The sequence below is a fragment of the Ornithodoros turicata genome, chromosome 5, assembly GCF_037126465.1.
Source record: "Ornithodoros turicata isolate Travis chromosome 5, ASM3712646v1, whole genome shotgun sequence".
NCBI classification, from domain to species: domain Eukaryota; kingdom Metazoa; phylum Arthropoda; class Arachnida; order Ixodida; family Argasidae; genus Ornithodoros; species Ornithodoros turicata.
The window spans coordinates 66,790,371-66,810,922 of NC_088205.1; the positions used below are offsets into that span (position 1 = coordinate 66,790,371).

The 20,552-nt window shown below is 46.0% G+C and overlaps 2 protein-coding genes across 2 annotated transcripts; both read left to right on the forward strand.

Annotated features, from left to right (window-relative positions):
• The first annotated feature begins 1,333 nt into the window (after positions 1-1,333).
• Positions 1,334-5,720, forward strand: LOC135396149 (uncharacterized). The gene is made up of 4 exons (XM_064627181.1): positions 1,334-1,484; positions 2,050-2,249; positions 4,359-4,475; positions 5,200-5,720. Exons 1-4 carry the CDS (start codon positions 1,471-1,473, stop codon positions 5,250-5,252), a joined length of 384 nt encoding a protein of 127 aa, XP_064483251.1. The 5' UTR covers positions 1,334-1,470; the 3' UTR covers positions 5,253-5,720.
• A 4,174-nt stretch (positions 5,721-9,894) lies between these two features.
• Positions 9,895-12,429, forward strand: LOC135394622 (uncharacterized). Its single transcript, XM_064625453.1, has 4 exons — positions 9,895-9,999; positions 10,772-10,971; positions 11,786-11,902; positions 12,321-12,429. Exons 1-4 carry the CDS (start codon positions 9,965-9,967, stop codon positions 12,368-12,370), a joined length of 402 nt encoding a protein of 133 aa, XP_064481523.1. The 5' UTR covers positions 9,895-9,964; the 3' UTR covers positions 12,371-12,429.
• The last annotated feature ends 8,123 nt before the right edge of the window (positions 12,430-20,552 follow it).

Here is a 20,552-nt window from a genome sequence, read left to right on the forward strand (position 1 = left end):
ACTGTGAGCACTACAAATTGAAAGATGTTGAAATCCCTCGACACAAGTACTACAAGAACTGGGACAAGTCGTCAACTGCTATGAAAGCAGATATCATTGTTGATGGATTTCGGATGAGTGAAGAAATTCACGGACTACAATACCGAACACTTGTTGGGGATTTAGATTATTCTGTTTATCATCAAGTTACAGAGAAAGTATCCTACAGGCGCTTTGTGCAGAAGAATGAATGTGCGAATCACGTTGTGGAGGAACTACACAAGTAGGCTGTACAAGCTACGCAGCAAATGCAGAGAAGACCAGAAGCTCCTCAGTATTCCACGCTTGAAACGGAAATTGTGCTCGGAAAGCAATATCCCACTATGCGCGGCTGCCTTTGGATTTCAATGGCGCTGTTATTTCAATGTTATTCTGTTGTTTTTCACTTTCACGCGGCTTCATTTCACCACACGCATACTGACGCTGAACTTTGCGTTACACTAGTCGTAACTGTTCTGCAATTTTTTGTCACAAGTAGTAAGCGCACGCATTGCAAAGGGGATTTCCCGCTTAGAAGGTTATAGCTAAAAGATGACACGGAAACAGGCATGCAAACTGTCTGCGTTCGTCGAGGTTTCGGCACAGTTCCCCCTGAAGTCGGCCCAGGACGTATACTAACCACCTTGTCTCCCACTCCTTCCTGCTGTCCTCTCTCCATCTGTCCACGTCTGTACGCCGCTCACAGCCACAGTTGCCTCTCGGTGCTAACACGGAATAAAAAAAAAGCCTCCAAGGGCCTCTACTGTCTATCGTGGGAGGACGCCCGTGATGAGCTCATAAATTCCATCGCATTTCAGTGACAATCCGCACAGTGATTTCTGCCGTATTTTTTTTTTCTTCACTCCAAATCCCACAGCGCGTTATCCTGTCTAGCATCACATCATAACTCATTGCAGTTCTGGTCCTACGTTTGACTATTTCGCAAACTCTGACTATCTGCAAATTATTTCGCGCAATTTAAAATTATCTCCTCGTTGCACCAGCAGGGAGACCTCTAATTTCCCCCCGTCCACTTGTCCTATGGAGGCGGAAATGGAATTCCGTCCTCCTCTATCATCACAGGCGGGAACAAACAAGGGGAGAAATCAGCGCAGAAAACTGGGAAGTTGAAATCAAAGCACGATCGTGTATCAATCAGCAGGAAGCGTACAGCGGAACCACGGGATTTTCCAACCGGATACTCTCCAACTCTGACTCCGCGTGATCTGATACAGACCGCGTCCTCACGCGGAAATGTTATCGCGAGTAGTGCGAAACACACTTCCTCAACAAGACTCAATGTTGGGTTTTGGCCCAAAACATGTCTTAGCGCGTGACAAACGACCCAATAAAGTAAGACGAGCGCGAGAGAGAGATAAGACGTGTTTTGAGGAACAGAAGTTAGAGGTCTTAAAAGCAGGGAACAACATTGTGCTGACGTTAGTTGGCACCATGATGTCCTACAGGTGAGTGTCGTGAAAAGTTTCTCCCTTAAACGATTGCATGATTGATTGATTGATTGATTTGTAAAAGAAAAATAATGAGATGTTAGTCCCGAGCCACTGAGGACTGACTACTCAGGACGCGTTATTCAGAAAAGAAGAAAAGGGAACTATACAAATCTACACACTTTGAAATTGAATAGATTTAAACATAACCACAAAACTTGGCAACAAAGGCAACAGTGTAGGAGAGTCCACGTGTGAAAATCTCAATGCACGTTCTCCCTTAAATGGCTATGCACCTCTCCGTCCATTACCTTTTAGTGTCGCTCTTGGGCATGTGATCCTTTGGGATACCTCGGATTTCTTTCTTTCTACTGCTCGTTGTATTTGTTTTTGTGAAGTGCAAGTTCTGCACGGAAGCTTGTGAATATTAACGTTTTATTCCAAAGAATGTTTCAATTCCTGAACTTATTGCGTATTAGATCGCTGCGAAGTGTAGATTTGCTCTAGCATAAGTATGCCGATATGTCATCTAGGTCCGTGCTAGTTCCCCATGACTAAAAAGAACTCGTACGCTCTCTTACAGGATATGCTTCGTAGTGTTTGCGCCAGCCATTTTATGCAGCATTTTAGTGGACTCGTGTGATGAGGTCAACATCTGCACCCAGGAACAGTGTAAAACTGCTCCCTTGTGTCCATCGTCCAGGCGCAATGTGCGTAATTGTGTGATGCATCACGGAGGCGGGACAATTTGCTACTGCTTCCCTGACTGCGTAAACAACATTCGTAAGTGGGACTTTAGTTTATCGGGCTGTACACACTGGGTGTGCGCAGAATCAAAGTCATGGGTGAATTATTCCGGGGATGCCCTCTGTCATTTCTAGTAAATGGCTCTTGGAAGATATAAATGAGAAATTTCTATATTAAGCATTAGGAATAATGAATTTTTGTACAAGCACTAATAAGCAGCCTGACAGCCCGCGGGAACCTTTACGTGTTCAGCTTGCATGTATAGAATTCTACTATATACAGGGTGTCCCACCGAAAAAGGGCCAGGGGCTAAATAAAAAACGGAGTGCTCTACACAAATGGAACCAACTGTACGTGCTTGGCAGTTGTGTGGTCTATCCAAAAATATTTTTTCATCGCCCCTTGTCAATTAATTAGCGGTAATTAATTTTCTAACTTTTTAATTATCGGTTTTAGCTCTCAGATGTCAATGAGGAAGTTGTAGTACATGTCGAAAAAGACGCAACTGAAGTGGTTCGAGGTTGCTATGGCTTGTGGTTTCGTTTTTTCACGGGTTTAAAAATTGGTTTCAGAAGCCGCGCGCACCACAGAGCGCTGTCCATAATTCGGCGCCCGCGCGCGACGATTGCAGTGCACTCTGATAGGTGTGCCGTGAAACAGGTGAAATATCTTCCTCTTGTGTGACATGGCCCAAGGATGGTCTCCAAGCGCTAATCTCAAGGTCAATGTACGCCGGAGGGCACTGGAATCGTCGCGCGCGGGCAGCGATCTGGGGTCCGCTCGGCATCTTAAACCAACTTTTAACCCCGGAAAAAAACGAAACCACAAGCCATAGCGACCTCGAACCACTTCAGTTGTGTCTTTTTCGACATGCACTACAACTTCCTCATTGACATCTGAGAGCTAAAACGGATAATTAAAAAGTTAGAAAATTAATTACCGCTAATTAATTGACAAGTGGCATGAAAAAAATTTTTTTTGGATAGACCACACAACTGCCAATCACGTACAGTTGATTCCATTCCTGTAGAGCACTCCGTTTTTTCTCTAGCCCCTGGCCCTTTTTCGGTGGGACACCCTGTATATATATCAACGGAGTATGTGTATTCTCTTGTTACTTGTAGGACATGTCAGACTGCATATGCAGATAAACAACCACGTGGAAACTGTAGCGATTCGATGAAAGTAGATCCTCCTGCAGAACGCCCAGATCGTTGCAGATGACACTTAAAGATTCATAATGTAAAAACCCCGAGACTATATAGGGAACACGAAAGGACAGACACAAAGCGAAGTCTCAGAGAGCCGTTGAGACCCCGCGTTGTGTCTGTCCATTTGTGTTTTCCCCTAGTCTCGGGCTTTTACATTATGCATCCCCAGCTGCCGTGGCATAGTGGTTAGGATGACCGCTTTCTATGCCGAGACTGGGAGGTGACACGGGTTCGAATCCCGTCATCGGCTGTGCTGTCTGAGGTTTTCCCTGGGTTTTCCGAAGACTTTCCAGACGAATGTCGGCACAGTTCCCGCTGAAGTCGGCCCAGGACGCATACTAACCCCTCTTTCCCCCACTCCTTCTTGCTCCTCCTCTCCTGTCCTCTCTCCCACTGTCCACGTCTGTATGCCGCTCATAGCCACAGTTGCTTCGCGGCACTAACATGGAATAAAAAAAAAACACGTTTGCTTCGTAGCCATCTTTTCGTTACTCAAAGACTGTTCTTTTACTGGGCACCGTCCACAGCATTGCATTGGCATTTTAAAGTACTTCGGAATTACGTCACAGAAAGTGTTTGTGCATTGCGCAGTCAGAGAAATTCAACCTCCGGTGCTTGTAACCACAAGGTAAATAAGCTTAGTCCTATAGGGGCGCTTTATTAGACGTGTGTTCCGTCTGAACGCATGTTTGCATCAAAAGTGGCTGGGAACAAGATAGAGGAAATTGGCATTCGTTCCCGTTCCTGACGCATTAAATGTACTATAGGCCACACTGCATATTTTGTCGAATAGCTGTAGGAGACTGCTACATGGTGATTTTTATTTGTAAAACAGCCGGAGGTAAACAGTTACTATTATCTTTGTTGGTATTATTGAATGGAAAGAAATAATTAAATATCATAACGTTTAGTATTATGCGTGCGTTTCTTTCAGATCAATGCCAAAGAAGTACGATATGTGACCGTGTCCGTTGCGCGTACTACCCATCCAATGCCACCCATACCTTTGTCCATCCAACTGGAAAGTGCAACTGCTGCGGTGAACTGATCGGTGAGTTTGTAGAGCGAACTATAGGCAGGTCAGAATACGACATCAGTCTCTGTAAGTGTCACAAAACTATGTCCTTGGATTGGATTAGCTAAAATAGGGTAACAGGTATAACGGAATCATAGCCCCGTCAACACTGCTATTCTTTCGAATTGACTTCCCAACAGTAGGTCATTCGACATTCACGTTGTTGTAGCGCTTAAAACACTAATCACCCCAAAGAGAATTTTTACTTCAAGCGCTGGTCACATGTGCGACCATACCGGTCAGAAACAATGCCACATACATAACAGAAGGTCTGCGCACTCTTTCATTTGACGTGACGCACCTGGCCACCCTGTCGCGGTTGGCGATCGATGGATGTGACGTCACTGAAAGTGCGAAGAAGAGAAAAGGTCCCTCATTGAAAATAGAGAGTCTTAGCAGACCGTTGACAACGGTGACTTGCGTCGAACCGTATCAACCGGAACCAATCAGTGGATAAGATTATGAGTAACGCACAACTGCGACTGGTTCCGATAGGCACGACACCTTATCAACGGTATACTAAAACTCACTAGTGTATGGCAGCCGGTCCACGTGCGTGACATTATCCAAAGGTTGCTCAGGCCTTTTGTTATCTAGGTGGCATTGCCAGAACCCTGTCATACTTTATCAGATAATCCGAGATCGGGTTTAATTCATATTACTGATTGAGACTCGCCACTGACTAACTATTTTTTTACAGATAACTGTGTACTGCATCAGCTGATTTCTCGAGGTTGTAGGAGCTTTTTGTAAGCCATGCTGATTGCTTCGACTTCTAATACACGTAATAAATATGCTGTGTATAGAACGTGACTCTCTCTCTCACGAATGACAACCAAACGACCGGACGGATCCCGCAGTGCTTATACACCTACTGTATTCATCTCCATCTCACTTAGCTGTTGCGGTAAACACCTCATCTCATTGTCATTCATGTAGTAGTATTTGTTGTTGTGATTAGCAAGTGTGGCGAAGTGGTGTGGAAATCTGGTAAAACTCAGTAAAACTCTTTATGAACGCGCTTCGTTTCTCGAAAGATCGTTCATAAATCGAGGGTTTCATAAATCGAGGTGCAAGGGGCGAGAGAGAGGAATGGACTCAAACACGACACGAAATGCACTAGATTACGATTATTTTTGAAAATACTCCGTAATTGTGCACCATACATTCAAATGTATTTATCCTCTTCAGAAGAGAAATAAAAGTCTGGCACTTCACTCATCCGCCTGGTCCTCGAAGTACCGTATCACACTGTGCATGTGATTCCACGCTATGCGAGCTATCACAGCTTCGGAACAATCCTGGTAGCTATCTTCACTATCACCACAGTTACCCTCGGCACCATCATTTGCTGCACTAAAGCACCATCATCAAGCGGCTCACATATGTGTAAAACCGTCAGCACAGGAAATGCACTCCTCTGTTCTCACTCTCTAATTCTTGTGGCTGTGGGACACTGCACAGGTACTTGACCTTCATTTTTTTGTTCATCTTTAGTTACGCGGTCCCAGAACTTTCCCGTTCGTCAACCTGTGCACAGCGCTGCCGTCCCCGTTTATAAGGGGGGGGGGGGCGGTGTCGAGGTAGCTTGCCGTTGTTGGCCGCACTCAAGTGGGCATCGTCACGACTATAGCCAAAAAAAAAAGAAAAGGAAAAGAAGGTGGGAGAAAGGGGAGTTGAGGACTTCAAAGTGATGTAGAAGCAGGATGACCGGTACTGATGGGACGGAAGCACACTGTAGGTGAGAGGTGCACTAGAGTGGTCTCTCCGCTAGGCCCGTTGCTTGGAGAAAGCGTTCCCCCGTTCATAAATATAAGTCAGAACACATGCAGAGCCACACAGATGAGCCGGCGTTGGCGAAGGTCATAAGGTCATTACAAGCGCGCTTTCGGTTTCAGCTCATCTGCATAACAAAATTATTTTTTTATATCTCAAGTAATCAATCAATCATTTACGTAACAAATGATTGATTTGCATAACAAAAGTCGGCAACAGATATTTCGAAGCTCCTGCTCGTTTCAGGAAAAAAAAGTGATAAGTTGATAAAAAGTTGATAAGTTGACAAGTAAAAAAAAAAAAAATCAAGAAGATGAAATGGCATTCGACGATGATTTGTCTCCCCTTCTGCTGTCTCACGTTTGCCCGCAAGCATTTTGCCATTACCCCCCCCCCCCGCCCACCCGCAAGCAGCTAATTAATGAGTGAATTGATAGATAATTAGTCATCCAGTACCTACATACGCTTTCCGACAGGACTTGCGCTCGGCCGCATACTACAAAAACGGCAACAGTGCGGCTTGTCGGATGTTGAGTTTGCATTTCGGTGGAAGGGTAAGAGTGGGTTCGTAGCCCTCATCCCTTTTCTGGATCCTCAAATTCTTCGCATATCAAACGTCAGCCCGCAGGGATAAAGGACAGCATCCGCCGGAAAAGTCGGGATAGTTCAGCGAAAGGTAGTTCACGTTAAAGACGCACACAAATGACATCTTTGGCAGTGTGTCTTCCAAGGAGGGGGACGACGCCTTTCGCATCCAACCTCGTCAACAGCTACGGAACTCTATAACACAGTATTCTTTCTGCCGCACATCGTTGCTCTTACCCCGCGACAATGGGCAGCGTTCACTGATTCAAAATCTGCACTGCAAGCTATTGTAAATACAGGCATACGAGTCTCGTCCGCATCCCTATAGTGATCGCATTAATTCGTCGGATGCGACTCCATGTGTCTTTTGCAGCTCAGTGGCGCTACTCTACCAGATGCTATCAGATGCTGTGAGGTGATCTAGAAGACCTAGACCACATTTTTCTTACCGGGTCTCTTAATCAATGGACTCTTCGTCCCCTCTCTCCATCAAAATTGGTCCATGGCCAAATCCTGTCCACCAGCGCTCTGTCCTCAAAGCTCTTCTGACCTTTTTGGACACCATAGGACTCCTATTCTTACTCTGAAGGAGGGTCATTATTTAATTCCCTACCACCACCAGCAACGAGTTAGAGTATCGCCCCTGGTGATTAACCTTCCCATACACCATCATCAAATAAAGTTGTTGCCGTTGTTACACCAGAAAGAGAAATTATGAAGGGGATACTATTGGGTTGGGTTGGGTTGGGTTGGGTTGTTATAATGACCGGGGGGGGGGGGGGCTAATGGCAGGATCGGCTCACCGTTGTTGGCTACACAGAAGTGGGCGTCGTCACGACTATAGCCAAAAAAGAAAAACAAAGACGAATGGAGGATAGAGGATGAAGGGTGGAGGCGTAGAGGGTGCATGAATTCGTCGGGGAGAGCAAAGTGTTAGAGGGGTCGTTGAGCAAGACCCGCCTTCTGCAGGAAGAGAATAAGGTTTCTTGCTTCAGCGGAACGTTCGGCAGAAGGACCACCGGAGTAGAGGATGTCTGCTAGCGTGCCCAAGCTGGGCCTTGATCTCTATGCGATGAAGCTCTGTTTTTAGAGAGTAGATATGAAGGTTTAATATATCCTTCAGTCCGGCTTTTGCACATAATGCTCTATAAAGCTGAATCCGAATCCATTGATACCTTAGTAACAAAGACGTCGCTCCACAATTACCATGTGTTTTCCTTCTATTTCAATCTCTTTCTGATACACAGCGACATTCGGGGAGCCATGTCATGCAAAACAACACAGGACAAGGCTGTACGTTGGTCAACACGGTATCCCTGAGTGATCAGGAAGCTCGCCCCTTCCCCACTGGCCGTGGCGAAATGCAGTGTCGCATGGACTTGATTTCTGTTGGGCTACTAAAATGCACCCACCACCGACCCGGCACAGTTCCCCATGAAGTTGGCCCAAGACGCACTACTCTCCCGAGCAACGCGCCATCTTGCAGGCAAGCAAACCGTCTCTGAAATGGGACGCCCCCAAGCAACCAACGCTGGCTCTCAAAGGCTGTAGCGAGAAGTGACGTGGCAACCCAAACAGTATACTATACCGCATTTACGACCAAAGAACTGCGCATCGGAAGCAATCACAACCGGTCTAATGAAAGTTGGCGCGGTCCAAACGACGCACTAAAAGAGCATGAAGGGGTCAGTGGCTACTGCTATAGCTGCACTTGAAGGCGTATAGACAAGTTGCATCTTTAGTAAGGCGACCATATTTGTGAAAGTTAGAGAGCCATAACCGAAAGGGTGCGGGGTGAGGGGGGGGGGGGGGGGTAAGGTAACACTCAAGAAATACTCGTACTATTGTGTGTTCTGCGGGGAACGAGCGATGGGGGGGGGGAGGTAATGTTGGTCGACGGCCCCTCGGTTGTGTAGGCGAGGAGCAAGCACATTGGGTTCATATTCAGCAACGCAAAAGTTTCTTCTTCGCGCTGAAGAAGGTAGTCGGAAATGTAACAACAGACGCGGTAATATACGCTTCAGAGAAAGGAAACATGTTCATTGCACGTTAAAGGAACTATGAAATTCCCCCTATTTTTATTCTTTTTCTTTGTCTTCCTCTTCTTTTTTCTTTTTTTTTAAAAGCTGGAAACGGTTCTTCCCACCGAGAAACTAATATGCCAGAAGTTACTCCACTGTGTGAGAAGCCCTCTTCGAAGCGAAGTTCGTCAATTCTGTCCCGAGACTGATATGGTATGCGATGTTTGCGGCACTTCGGTAACCATGAATTGTTGTGCTTTTTTTCTTTTTATAAACCTCATATTATTTCTTTGTATTACAACGCAACTCTGTCCTGCATCACATATTTAGGAGGTTGCGTATTTCTCATTTACTGGCTCCATTTGCTTGTCGATGCAGTAGCTGCCCTATTTTTTTAGTTTACGCAACGTTAGAACATTCTAACGTTGCATGAAATACTTCTACTCAGAAAGGATCGCTAAATGTCGTCGAGAGCATATATACCTGAGCTCTATTGTTGTGTAGTCTATGTTTCTTAGGTTATAGCCGTTTTTCATTCCAAGTTTCGCAATTCGCTTTCTTCAATGAACCGAAGTCCATTAAGAACAGAATAAAGCTGTGATTCCCGTTCGCGTGCACAGGACAGACTATACTGCTGCGTTAATGATGCATAAGCCGACTCTTCGTAAACATTTGTACTGATTGATTGATTTGTAAAAGAAAAAAATGGAGATGTTAGTCTCGAGCCACTCGGGACTGGCTACTCCAGGACGCGTTATTCAGAAAAGAAAGGGAAACTACACAAATCCATTCCGTTCAAAAGGTTGAAAGGTTCACACCGTACCCACCCATATGCACCGTAGAGCCACTGAAGACTTGCCCCGGGATGAAGTGGGATTCTAATTCTTGGAATATCATTGCGACTAACATAGTGCGCTGACATTTCCTGTCTCAAGGCTCAAGGTTACTTTTTGGCGCAAAACACGTTTTAGCGCGTGACAAACGAGCCAATAATGAAAGAGCTGAGAGAGAGAGTGAGAGAAAGATAACTATTTAAAAAGGGTGGCGATCGAAGGTTAAAAAAAAAAAAACAGGAACAATCCTATGCCGAAGACAGTTGCCATCATGATGTCCTACAGGTGAGTGTCATGAAAATCTTCTCCTGTAAATTGTTATGCAGCGCGCCGTTATCAATTACATTTGTAGGAGATTGTATCATTGCGTTTTTCTGGCTGCAGTTGCTTGTTGAAGCGGCAACTGTTTCTTTTTACTTTTTGCTTCAAACGTGAGAAGTCTGTAACGCCGCAACAAAAAGTAATATGCGGAAAGGACCGGGAAAATGAAGCTGACAGCATTTATCTGCGCTCGCCTATTTTGTAGTTTCCTTGTAATACTTGGGCTTCACAATTTTTCCTTCCAAATTTTGCCGTTTGTTCTAACGTTAACTTCGGTTTATTAAGAAATAAAGAAAGGAGGGAATACAGTGGAGACTCACTATTCGTGCGCGCGCGCGCGTGTGTGCGTGCGTATTTTCTGTGATCTTCACGTGCTAGTTCCTCTTACCTAACTTCTGTATCGACATTATTCGGGACCTCGCGCTGTCGCAATGTCAGCGACGCGTGTTCCTTATCTGCGTTTTGGCGCCTGCAGTAAATGTGGCTCATCCATACAAAGCCTAAAATCTGAGTGCTTCGAATATTTCGTATGTTGTGAGAAGTCTGCGCGGTAATGGGTCTATCATATCTTAGTCACCCGTGTATTATAATGCTGCGAGGTATACATATAGTATTTTAGTAATATCATTACGAAATCGATAATATACGAAACGCGTGTCGATGGGCCATCGACGTTCGTGCTAGTTTCCCGGCAGCTTCCCTCCCGGCACCAATATAAAGAACTGCTTCATTACAGGATATGCCTCGTATTGTTGGTGTCGGCCATATTGTGCTGCATCTTGGTGGAGTCATGTGATGAAGTCAACATCTGCTCCCTGGAACAGTGTAAAACTGCCCCCTTGTGTCAATCGAACCGAGATAACGAGCACAAATGTGTGAAGCACCAGGAAGGCAGGAAAACTTGCTACTGCTTTCCCCGCTGCGTAGAGAACATTAGTAAGTGAAACTCGTTTAACGGTATGTTCGCATTCGATCAACTGGATGTACACACTGGATGTGTACGGGGCGTACTTTAAAAACGATAAAAGTCCCCGTGCCGGGGAAACCAACGCAACACAGACTGACTAACAACGAATTTGCTTGTTCGTCAGTCTGTGCTGTGTTGTCTTTTTGTTCGTTTTCCGGCACGGGTTTTTTTTAGCGCTTTTAAAGTATGAACTAACGAAGAGCCCAATTTTTACCATTTTCAGTCTGACGGCTGAACTAAAGCAGGGTGCCATCTGCATTTTCTAGTAACGTGGAGGGGATATGTAACGTAAGGGACTCTTGTATAAGATGTAAATGAGGTGATAAATTTCAATATTATGCAGTAGAATAATGAACTATTGTACGAGCACAAATAAACAACGGCACAGCCCGGGAACATGTTAAACCTGCTTCTCTGGAATTGTACTCTGTTGTTGTTGTCAATGTAGTGCGTGCATTTTCTTGTGCTACGTGGACACCCAAAATTGGAAACTCCCGTGCTCCAGCGAAAGTACATTCGGAGGCAGAAGTCTCAACATTGGCATTATTTTCAAAGTACTTGGAAACTACGTTATAGAAAGTGTTGTGCATTGCAAGTCAGCTCTGTGTCACTGCAGGCCGTACTGTGCATTTTGTCGAATAACTGCAGCAGACTACTACATGATGATACTTATTTGAAGTATTTATATCAATTGCAGGTGCACTTCTGTTGTTAATGTTATCGACTGACAAATAATAAATCTCATATCCGTAAGCTTGATATTCGCATTTGTGTTCCTTTCAGATGAATGCCAAAAAAGTACGAGGTGTAGCTATGTCTTTTGTGCGTACTATCCGTCCAATGCCACGCATACTTGGGTCAACCCAACTGGAAAGTGCAACTGCTGCGGTGAATTGATCGGTGAGTTTTTTTTTTCTTTTTAGAATGAACTATAGGCAGGTCAGAATAAGGATAATTATCAGGGACATTTTTCATTATCAGTGAAAAAAAAAAAAAAAAACTGTACTTGCACACTGCTTTGGGTTGGCATAAGGGTAACGGATAAAAAGAAATCAACGCCCCGACGAGGCCCCATCAAGACTGCCATGCTTTAAAATTAGCATTGGTACTCAACACTACGTCTTTGGACTTTGGCATATTCTTGTCGCGCTTAATCAGGTGGATCGTCCTATGGTGAATTCGTCCTTCTTGGAGCGCTAGCCGCTTGTGCGATCACAGGGGTCAGCACACTGTCGTATATTTTGTCGGATAAACGGAGATCAGGAAAGATTCATATTACGAATTCAGACTTGTCACTGACGAACTATTTTGTTTACAGATAACTGCGAGCTGCATCAGCTGATTGCTCAGGGGTGTGCGAACTTTTAAGCCATGCCGGGGGACTGCTTCGGCTTCTGGTACACAAAATAAACACGCTTTGTACTGTACTTTATGCAATTTCTATGACCCTATCTTTCATGCATGACACTCGAACGACGAACGCGAATCCTGCAGTGCACTTGCACACAGTACCCATTCATCTCCATCTAACCCAGCAAGTGCGGTAAAGTGGAGTGGAGATATGGTAAAACACAAAGAAACGCTAGTATCGCGCCGTACATTATTTTTTATTTTATTATAGCACAGGCTCTCAAAGAGAAACTACTCTAACTGAAAGGGAAAATGTATGTCTCAACATTTGCGAACGCATAGCTCTACCTTGCCGCTCGGAAGCGCTTCCCTTCACGTACCCTATCGTACAATGAGAATGATCCCAATACATATGCTAATCAAACCCGGCCGAGGACTGCGGCAACTTGGTGGAGGGGTAGAGGTTGCTCAGACACGCAGTCCTACGCGAGGGACGTTAAATGTGGTGTGTCGAAATTTCGGCGCACGTTAAAGAAACCTCAGATGGGCAAAATTAATTCAGACTCGACCCCTGTGACGAAGCCCCGAAATTATTAATTTAACATCTGCTAATCAATGTTAATGAGTCTGTCGAGAAAAATGTAAAGGATCGTCGATGTGCTATTGTCAGTATTCGCGTACCTTTTTGTGCTATCGAAGTCTACTTGCTTAACTAAACGACTAGCGTACGCTTGTAAGTGGCGAAGATCTATCACGGAAAGTTCACTTCACATGCTCGTATATACCAGTCCGTACATATCAGCTTGTTACGTTAGGTAGGCTTTCGCACGGGCGCAAGCGTATGACGCAATGCCCTCTTGTTAGAGATACCTTTTCGCCTTTGTAAAGACAATAGGATTGCACTTGTATCTAAACCTTTCTGGATGACGCTTCTCCAAGAAGGGGATCTTATCTTCGGATTTCCCTCTAACTAACATCTGCATGATCCGCATCTTGACATCTTGTTTTCTTGAAAAAGATCGGTGCCTTTGTCGAGTTCGCATTTCGGGGAAAAGCAAAGGGTAGGTTCATAACTCTGCTACCTTTGCTAGAAACTCAAACTGGCAGATAGAACATTGCCCGGAAGAACGCGGAACAGCATCCGCCGGAAAAGTCCTGATGGTCCGGCGGAAGGTTGAGTTAAGTCGATAAGAAAAGAAGAGAAATAAGCACACATTACGAAAGCCGGCTACTCCAGATCACTTAGGAAACCACAAATGGCTATCTACAATAAAACCAATGAGTGACAAAGACACTCAGTCAGTCACACACACACACTGTCCACACACAGTGTTAGTCACACTGTGTCCACCAACTTGGAGTCCACAAAATCGCACAAGCGCCTGCATGGCGTGAAACTGATGGTCGGGTGTCCAAGGGCCCAGAACCTTAACAACATCAAATGGTCTGCCGGCGGAAGGTAGTTTCTAACACTGCTATCAGTTTTGAGGAACACACAATACGGAGAGGACAACATAAGACTCAATTTCAGATGTGTTGTCCTCTTCGTATTGCGTGTTCCTCAAAGTCAAGGAAATTTTCCCTCTTTCTACATTACTCGTTCCTCACTGACAAGGAAACACGCCTCTGTATCATTGGCCGTGGCGGCGCGCATAATCGTTGAAACCTGAACTCTGTGGAGGTGCCAAAATCGCTCCCACCACCGAGCCGATACGATTACCTGCGAAGTTGGCCGACAAAGCACGATCTCCCCAGAGTAGCCTCCAGCCGACCATCACCGACTCTGTAGCTAACAGTGGGGCTGTCACTCCAAAGAGGATGCAAATATGTCTATCCGGTACGCCCGAACTTTATGGCCAAATAACTTGCATCGGAAGGGGTCACGGCCGGCCCGAAGAAAGTTAACAACGAAATTCTATTAAGGAATTTCGGAAATTTTAGAATTTGGAATTTTGGAAAACCTTTGCATAAAAGCATAAAGGGGCAAGAGTCGAATGAGCGACTACCTTAAAAACGCTATTTAACTTTTCAATTATAAAAGCTACGAAGTTGTCCCAATGAGAACATCTGTTCCTTTCGGTAACCTAATATCGTAGCCTTTTCCGAACAAAAATCCGTTCGGTAGATCGTCCGCAAAAAATTCGTGAAGGAGCACCATTTTTTCTTTATTTTGTTCATTGCGCATCTTCTGAGACCCGTCGTTCCTTCACCCCCAATGTGAGAGAGTGAAAGAGCGCACTGTCGCCTCTTGCGTCCTGGAAAAACATTAAAAGAAAACGGAAAATGGGGGCAACCCAAGATAAGGGCAGTTCCGATCGCGTCACCCGATATCTGTATTTTTGTTTTGTTTCCGCAAGTTAAAGCTCATCTTCGACGCATGAGGCGGCACTATGCTCCTTCACCCTCTGATATTGTGGGTGAAGGAAAGACGCATCTCCGAAGATGCGCCATGATCAAAATAAAGAGAAAAATGGTGTTCCTTCACGATTTTTTTTTGCGGACGATCTACCGAACGGATTTTTGTTCTGAAAAAGGCTACGATATTAGGTGACCGAAAGGAAGAGATGTTCTCATTGGGACAACTTCGTAGCTTTTATAATTAAGAAGTTAATTAACGATTTTTAGGTAATTACTCATTCGACGGTTGAGCAACAGATGGCCAAGAACGTCCGCCGGCCCAGAGATGATAGAAGTGAAAGCAGGATGTCTATAGCCCTCATAGTTTTTTTTAATGAAAAATCTGTACCGAAGGAAAAAAGACACCCTGTATTACAGTTGAGGACGCTCTTTGGCACGGTAAAGCAATACTTCATTTGCATTTTTCTTTTGTCACAGCATCAACTGCTAACACCTGAAATTGATACAAAAACAAATGGACTGAAGATGATCGTAGATTTATTGTGGTACAAGCTTTCATGCACGAGGCTGCACTTTCTTTGACACCTGAAGAAGTGGAGCCTCGTGCACGAAAGCATACTTGTACCACAATAAATCTACGACCAGTGTTCACTGCTTACGTTTTTGTGTCTTTCAACTACGGTCTTGACTGCCCTTCTACATCTTTGTGCACCTGAAATTTATGTAATAAATTGTCACGTACGTACAGGTTAAGGGATTATAAGGCGAGATCGGGCACAGCTTTTCTTCGTTGCAGCAGTGATTCATTGACTGATAAAAGAATATGGAGATGTGAGACACGACAATGTCGAGTCAGGCTACTTTGGAACTCCTGAATAGAAAAAATAGAAAAACCAACCCCAAGACAACCAACAGGCATTTAAAAGAGAGAAGAAAAATAATAATAATTTAAAACAAAAATAACCACGGTCAACATGCCTCCCTCTTGCACAGAGTTCACCCTGAGCTCAAATTTCGAACGCCACCAGGACTGCCTCGACCACTTGCAGCTCGGCTTGCAGCTCAAGGTTCCCCACAACGGCTGTGCACTGTTTTAGCAGGAAAAGGCTCCGTCGCCGAATTGTAGCATATGCGACGTCACAGAGGTTACTGGACACGTCATTCAAGACTGCAGCGCAGCAAGGCGACGTGCTGCTGTTGCTTGTCGCCGTTGTTCACATCGTCTCTTTCCCCGCCATGGTCCGTACGCAGCCCCATTGGTCACCATACGGAGCCACCATACGTAGCGCCCATTGGTCGATGTAGCGTGGGCGAGGTCATGGCACGGCTAAAGCTGGTATCTCAACTTGCTTTTGCCGTACCGCGGAGGCCGTCACGGCATCACAACTGCGAGGAAACGGCGCGATTTGCCGTGCTGTCTTCGGTCGCCGTCCACCGTTGCCGTATGTGTGAACTATACAGGGACCATCGCCGTATCTTAGCATCGTCGCTGGCCCATCTGGATAACCTCACTTTCAGCACCGAAAACGTTCTTTGATGCTGCCCGTGGGTTACCAAGTACCGGCCATACACGCTGTTCTGCAACTTTTACAATCACGTGACCTTCTCGACACCCGCAGAAGTATCTATCCGCGTTTCTCGGCTACTGTCTTAAGGTGCTGATCGAGTACAAACAGTGAAGCCTTGTCCTTTATTACACACAAGCTTTCATGTAGAAGACTACGTTTTTCAGGTGTGAAAAGGTCAGCATACATTGTGCTGTGTGATGAGGGATTTAGTCTACGTTCCCTTAAACTTTTATTTCATTTACTGGACTCATTCATCAGGTGGACCGTGCTTGATTTTTTTATACTTTCCACAAGGGGCACCAGCGGTTGTCTTTGCGTCACGTTCAGTAACGTATAGGCGTAGCATGTCCGGAGCCCGGTCCTCGTGTGAGCTCCTCAGCAGTGTTAGGACCAGTTCTCACTTGGCAACGCCCGACGCGGCGTCGTGAGCGGGCGGCGGAAGTAGAGGCGCATTTCCGCCGCCCTGTCAGCGCGCACGACTTTCATGTTCCCACCACAGTGGCATTCCGTCGTCCAAAGCAGACGAAAAATCAGGAGGCGTGGCCTTTCTGTGTCAGCTTATTGGTCGCCAGTATATCGTTCTCGGCAGTTCTCGCCGACGTCGTGAAAAAAACTTCCACATGGCAGTTTTTTTTTTTTTTTTTTGCTCCACGTTTCTCCTCCCCCGATTCCGGAAATGCGCGTCTATTTCCGCCGCCCGCTGACGACGCCGCGTCCTGCGTCGCCAAGTGAGAACTGGCCCTTAAGTAGCACCGAATACGGTTAACGCAAGCAAGTCGAGAGATGCAGCAGGAAGCGCCGGCCACTGTTTCGCATGAGCTGTCCAAAAGCTAGAAACCGAAATCTCTCTCGTAGGGGTTACACTTAACAACAACCACACTTTTATGCAACAGATAACTTTAACCCAACTGATACCAGTGTTCCCATTTGGGAACAAAAACATTACCTTAGTCTAAGCGATCGTGCAACTTTATAGCCAGCACTAAATCTAGGCATCCTCTTCCATTTAAAAGCAGTTGCACGGAGGTCAACCAAATTTTCGTGGCGCTACGGGAGTTGAAAAATGTATGGGGATTCCCATAGAGCGTCGGTGGTGATGCACCGCCTTAACGCCGATATGATGCCCAAATCAGCTTCCATTGTATGCCAAAATACCAATGCTCAAAAGCATGACCCGAAATCGCGCTTAGGTGCTTACGTTTTCAGTTGACAGGGGGATTCGTCTGCCGCATTTACCAAGGTTGCAATTTTTGCTGGCAATGGGAAGTTTCCATTAGAGGCTGCAGGTGCGTCGCCTTGTTTGCGTCGCCCTCGCGTTGTTTATGTAACTGCCAGTGGTGATTGCAGGGAGACTAATAAACATATCTGTGTGGTTATAAAAGTTCGCTAGCCATATATTCCAATGTGAGGCAAAAATTTCCTCAGTTCTTCTCATTTAGGAACAATGGGTTCAAGTACACACTTTTCTGTATTGAACGGCTTGACGGGCAACGCTTCTGAATCTCTGCAGACATCTTCAAAAAGTTCTCGGTCATTAGTAGAAGCTCTGAAAATGGTTCTAGGAATCAGCGGTGGACACAAGAATAATAGTGTTGGGCTATGCACAACCAAATGTTTAGGGAACGTGACCTATGAAGACTAAGAAGACGAAGAAGCCAGAGCACAGACACTCTGCCAGGTGATGTAGCGGGCAAGCGGAAGGAAGAAGTGGAAATTGCTGTGGGCTGTGGTAGTGCTGTGGGTCCGCCACACGTAAAGGGTGCACATCATGAACCCCTAAGAAAGAGGGGCACGGCCGGTGCAAAATGGGTAAAGCGAGAAGGTTACACTATCCCGGCAGCCGCGAGTCAGCCTGTAACAGTTTCCCCCACTTGGTGGTATGTCGCCCTTTACGCTGTTCAAAACATTTTTTGAATGATGAGTTTAGCTGCCTTCTAGTGGCAGAGTCTGAGAAATGGGCTCGCCAAAAATGAGCTTCGAGCTTCCATGTGGTGTATCCGGTTACCCTTGCTTGCGCTTGCACCGCAGAGCGTGCCAGACGGTACAGATACAAAGAAGAATAGTTTGTGTTGACCCGTGGACGGCGGCGATGCGACACAACTACCGCACGCCATTGCTCAAGCCAATCAGTTCAACCGGTACTATCGTCCGGCATCGTCCTATAGCGTGAGGCTACGCACATCTGCCCGCTGGGACAGTCCATTATAGTGAGTCAGAACTCATATAGGGTAACACCATCTGTTCTGCAAGTTGAGAGCTCAGCTTCATGACTGTACTGGACTTTTCGGTAGGTTTGTCAATAACTACAGTCCTGTCGTTACTAGCAAGAAATGGTAACTCTGTTTTGCCTCCTTGACGCGTATGGACTTCCGCCAGAGTTTTCCCAGTGGATCAAAACTGCATACAACCAGCAAACAAGTACTCTACTGTTCGGCAATTCCATTGGTGGAACCTTTCATATAGAGCGCGGTGTTAGACAAGGCTGCCCACTGTCACCTCTGCTATTTGTTATCAGTTTGGATCCGTTTCTTCGCAGTATTATCTCATGTAACAGAGTGAACGGGTTGCCCCTCCCTGGTTCTGGTGCTTGGAAGGTGACAGCTTATGCTGATGACATCACATGTTTCTTACACGACCCGGACTCACTCATGCACATCTTGGACTTGTTTGATCAGTACGCTTTGTATTCTGGCGCAAGCTTGAACAAAGACAAGAGCAAGCTCCTCTTGTTAGGTAGTTTTAGCCTGAATCAACTAGATTTTGCCGTGTGCCCTACACTTCGCATCTTAGGCGTTCTCTTTACAGCTAAGGGATTATCACGGTCAAACTGGACACAAGCAACCCTGGAAATACAGAAAGAGATAGCCAAGGCGAACACGTTCGCACTCTCCTACAGAGAGAAGGCATACCTGATACGAGGAGTCTTCACGGCGCGACTACGGCACCTGTCACACGTGAGCGTTCCCCCTTGCTCTGTTGTCCGTTCACTGCATTCAGCCCTCATCAAATTCTTCTGGAGTGGTAAGACACATTACGTCGCACGCCAATATCTTCATTGTCCAACTTTGCGGGGTGGATGGGATTTACCCGAAATAGGTGCAGTGGCTAAATCCCTAGCACTGCGACAGGTGTTGCGTATAGCAGATGCACCTGATCATCCGGCTGGAAGACTAATGGCATACTGGATGGGGCCCCTCGGCAGAGCTGTCTTACCTCGGTCTTCATTGAACTTGTCTTCTAAAGCGGAAACTCCGGCTGCTCATTACGCCGTTATCCTCGGTCACTACTCCACAATACAAGGACTAGAAGGCGTCGATGCCAAAGAAACGCCTCCAACAAAAATATCGGAGATGCTTGTTATGGCCCACATTCAAGACGAACCCCGTCTCGGATACCGCTGGGGCGCCGTCGCGCCGCTATGGCTACCAAGTTCTGTTCAAGATCTGCGATGGCGCACTGCCTTAGATGCACTACCAACGCGGGATCGGCTGAGCCGTTGGGGAGTATCTCGAACATCCACCTGCGTGCGATGCCGAAAAGAAGAATCCGCAGTGCATGTTTTCCGTGAATGCCCTGTTGCCCGCAGAGAATGGTCAATACTATCTCGAAAATATCGCTTGCGGCTCCCTGCTGGGCTCCAGACAAGATCGTACGGTGCAACAGAAGGCAAGCTTCGGGTTCTGTTCACAGCCATTGCAGAACAAGCTCTTTGGAAGGCCCGATGCAGGGACACCATACAGTCCAGGCAGTGGTGCTCCGTGATGATGTTGGTCGACTGTGTTGGAAGTGAGGTGAAACAGTTCCTCGAAAGACAGTTGCTGATGACGGGTGAGACAGCATTTTCGTCTGCGTGGACTTGTGTCAACATAGTTGAGGTTGCTAACTCCCGGGTGAAACTGTTAACAACTTTCTAGCAAGAATGGCATAGCTTCAGTGCTTGCAAACGTGCACCGAGAAAGGGAACGGAGCACAAGGGAAAAGGTCGTTTTTAAGGCATAGGCATGCCACCCTCGTGTACATAGTCGGCGATTGATTTTCATGTGTGACACTTAAGTAATCACTGTGAATAAAACCTTTTCAGAAAAAAAAAAGAAATGGTAAAGGCAACTGCTCAGACACATCCGACAAAAGCTCCGCATCGCAGCCTGAATACTTCACCTATAACTAGGATATCGATCTAAGTACGACCAGCTAAGCTGCATGAGACTTGTCGTGGAAGGACTATTCGCAGCTTGTGATGGTCCGTTCAGAAGAAGAGGTTCACTTGGCGAACT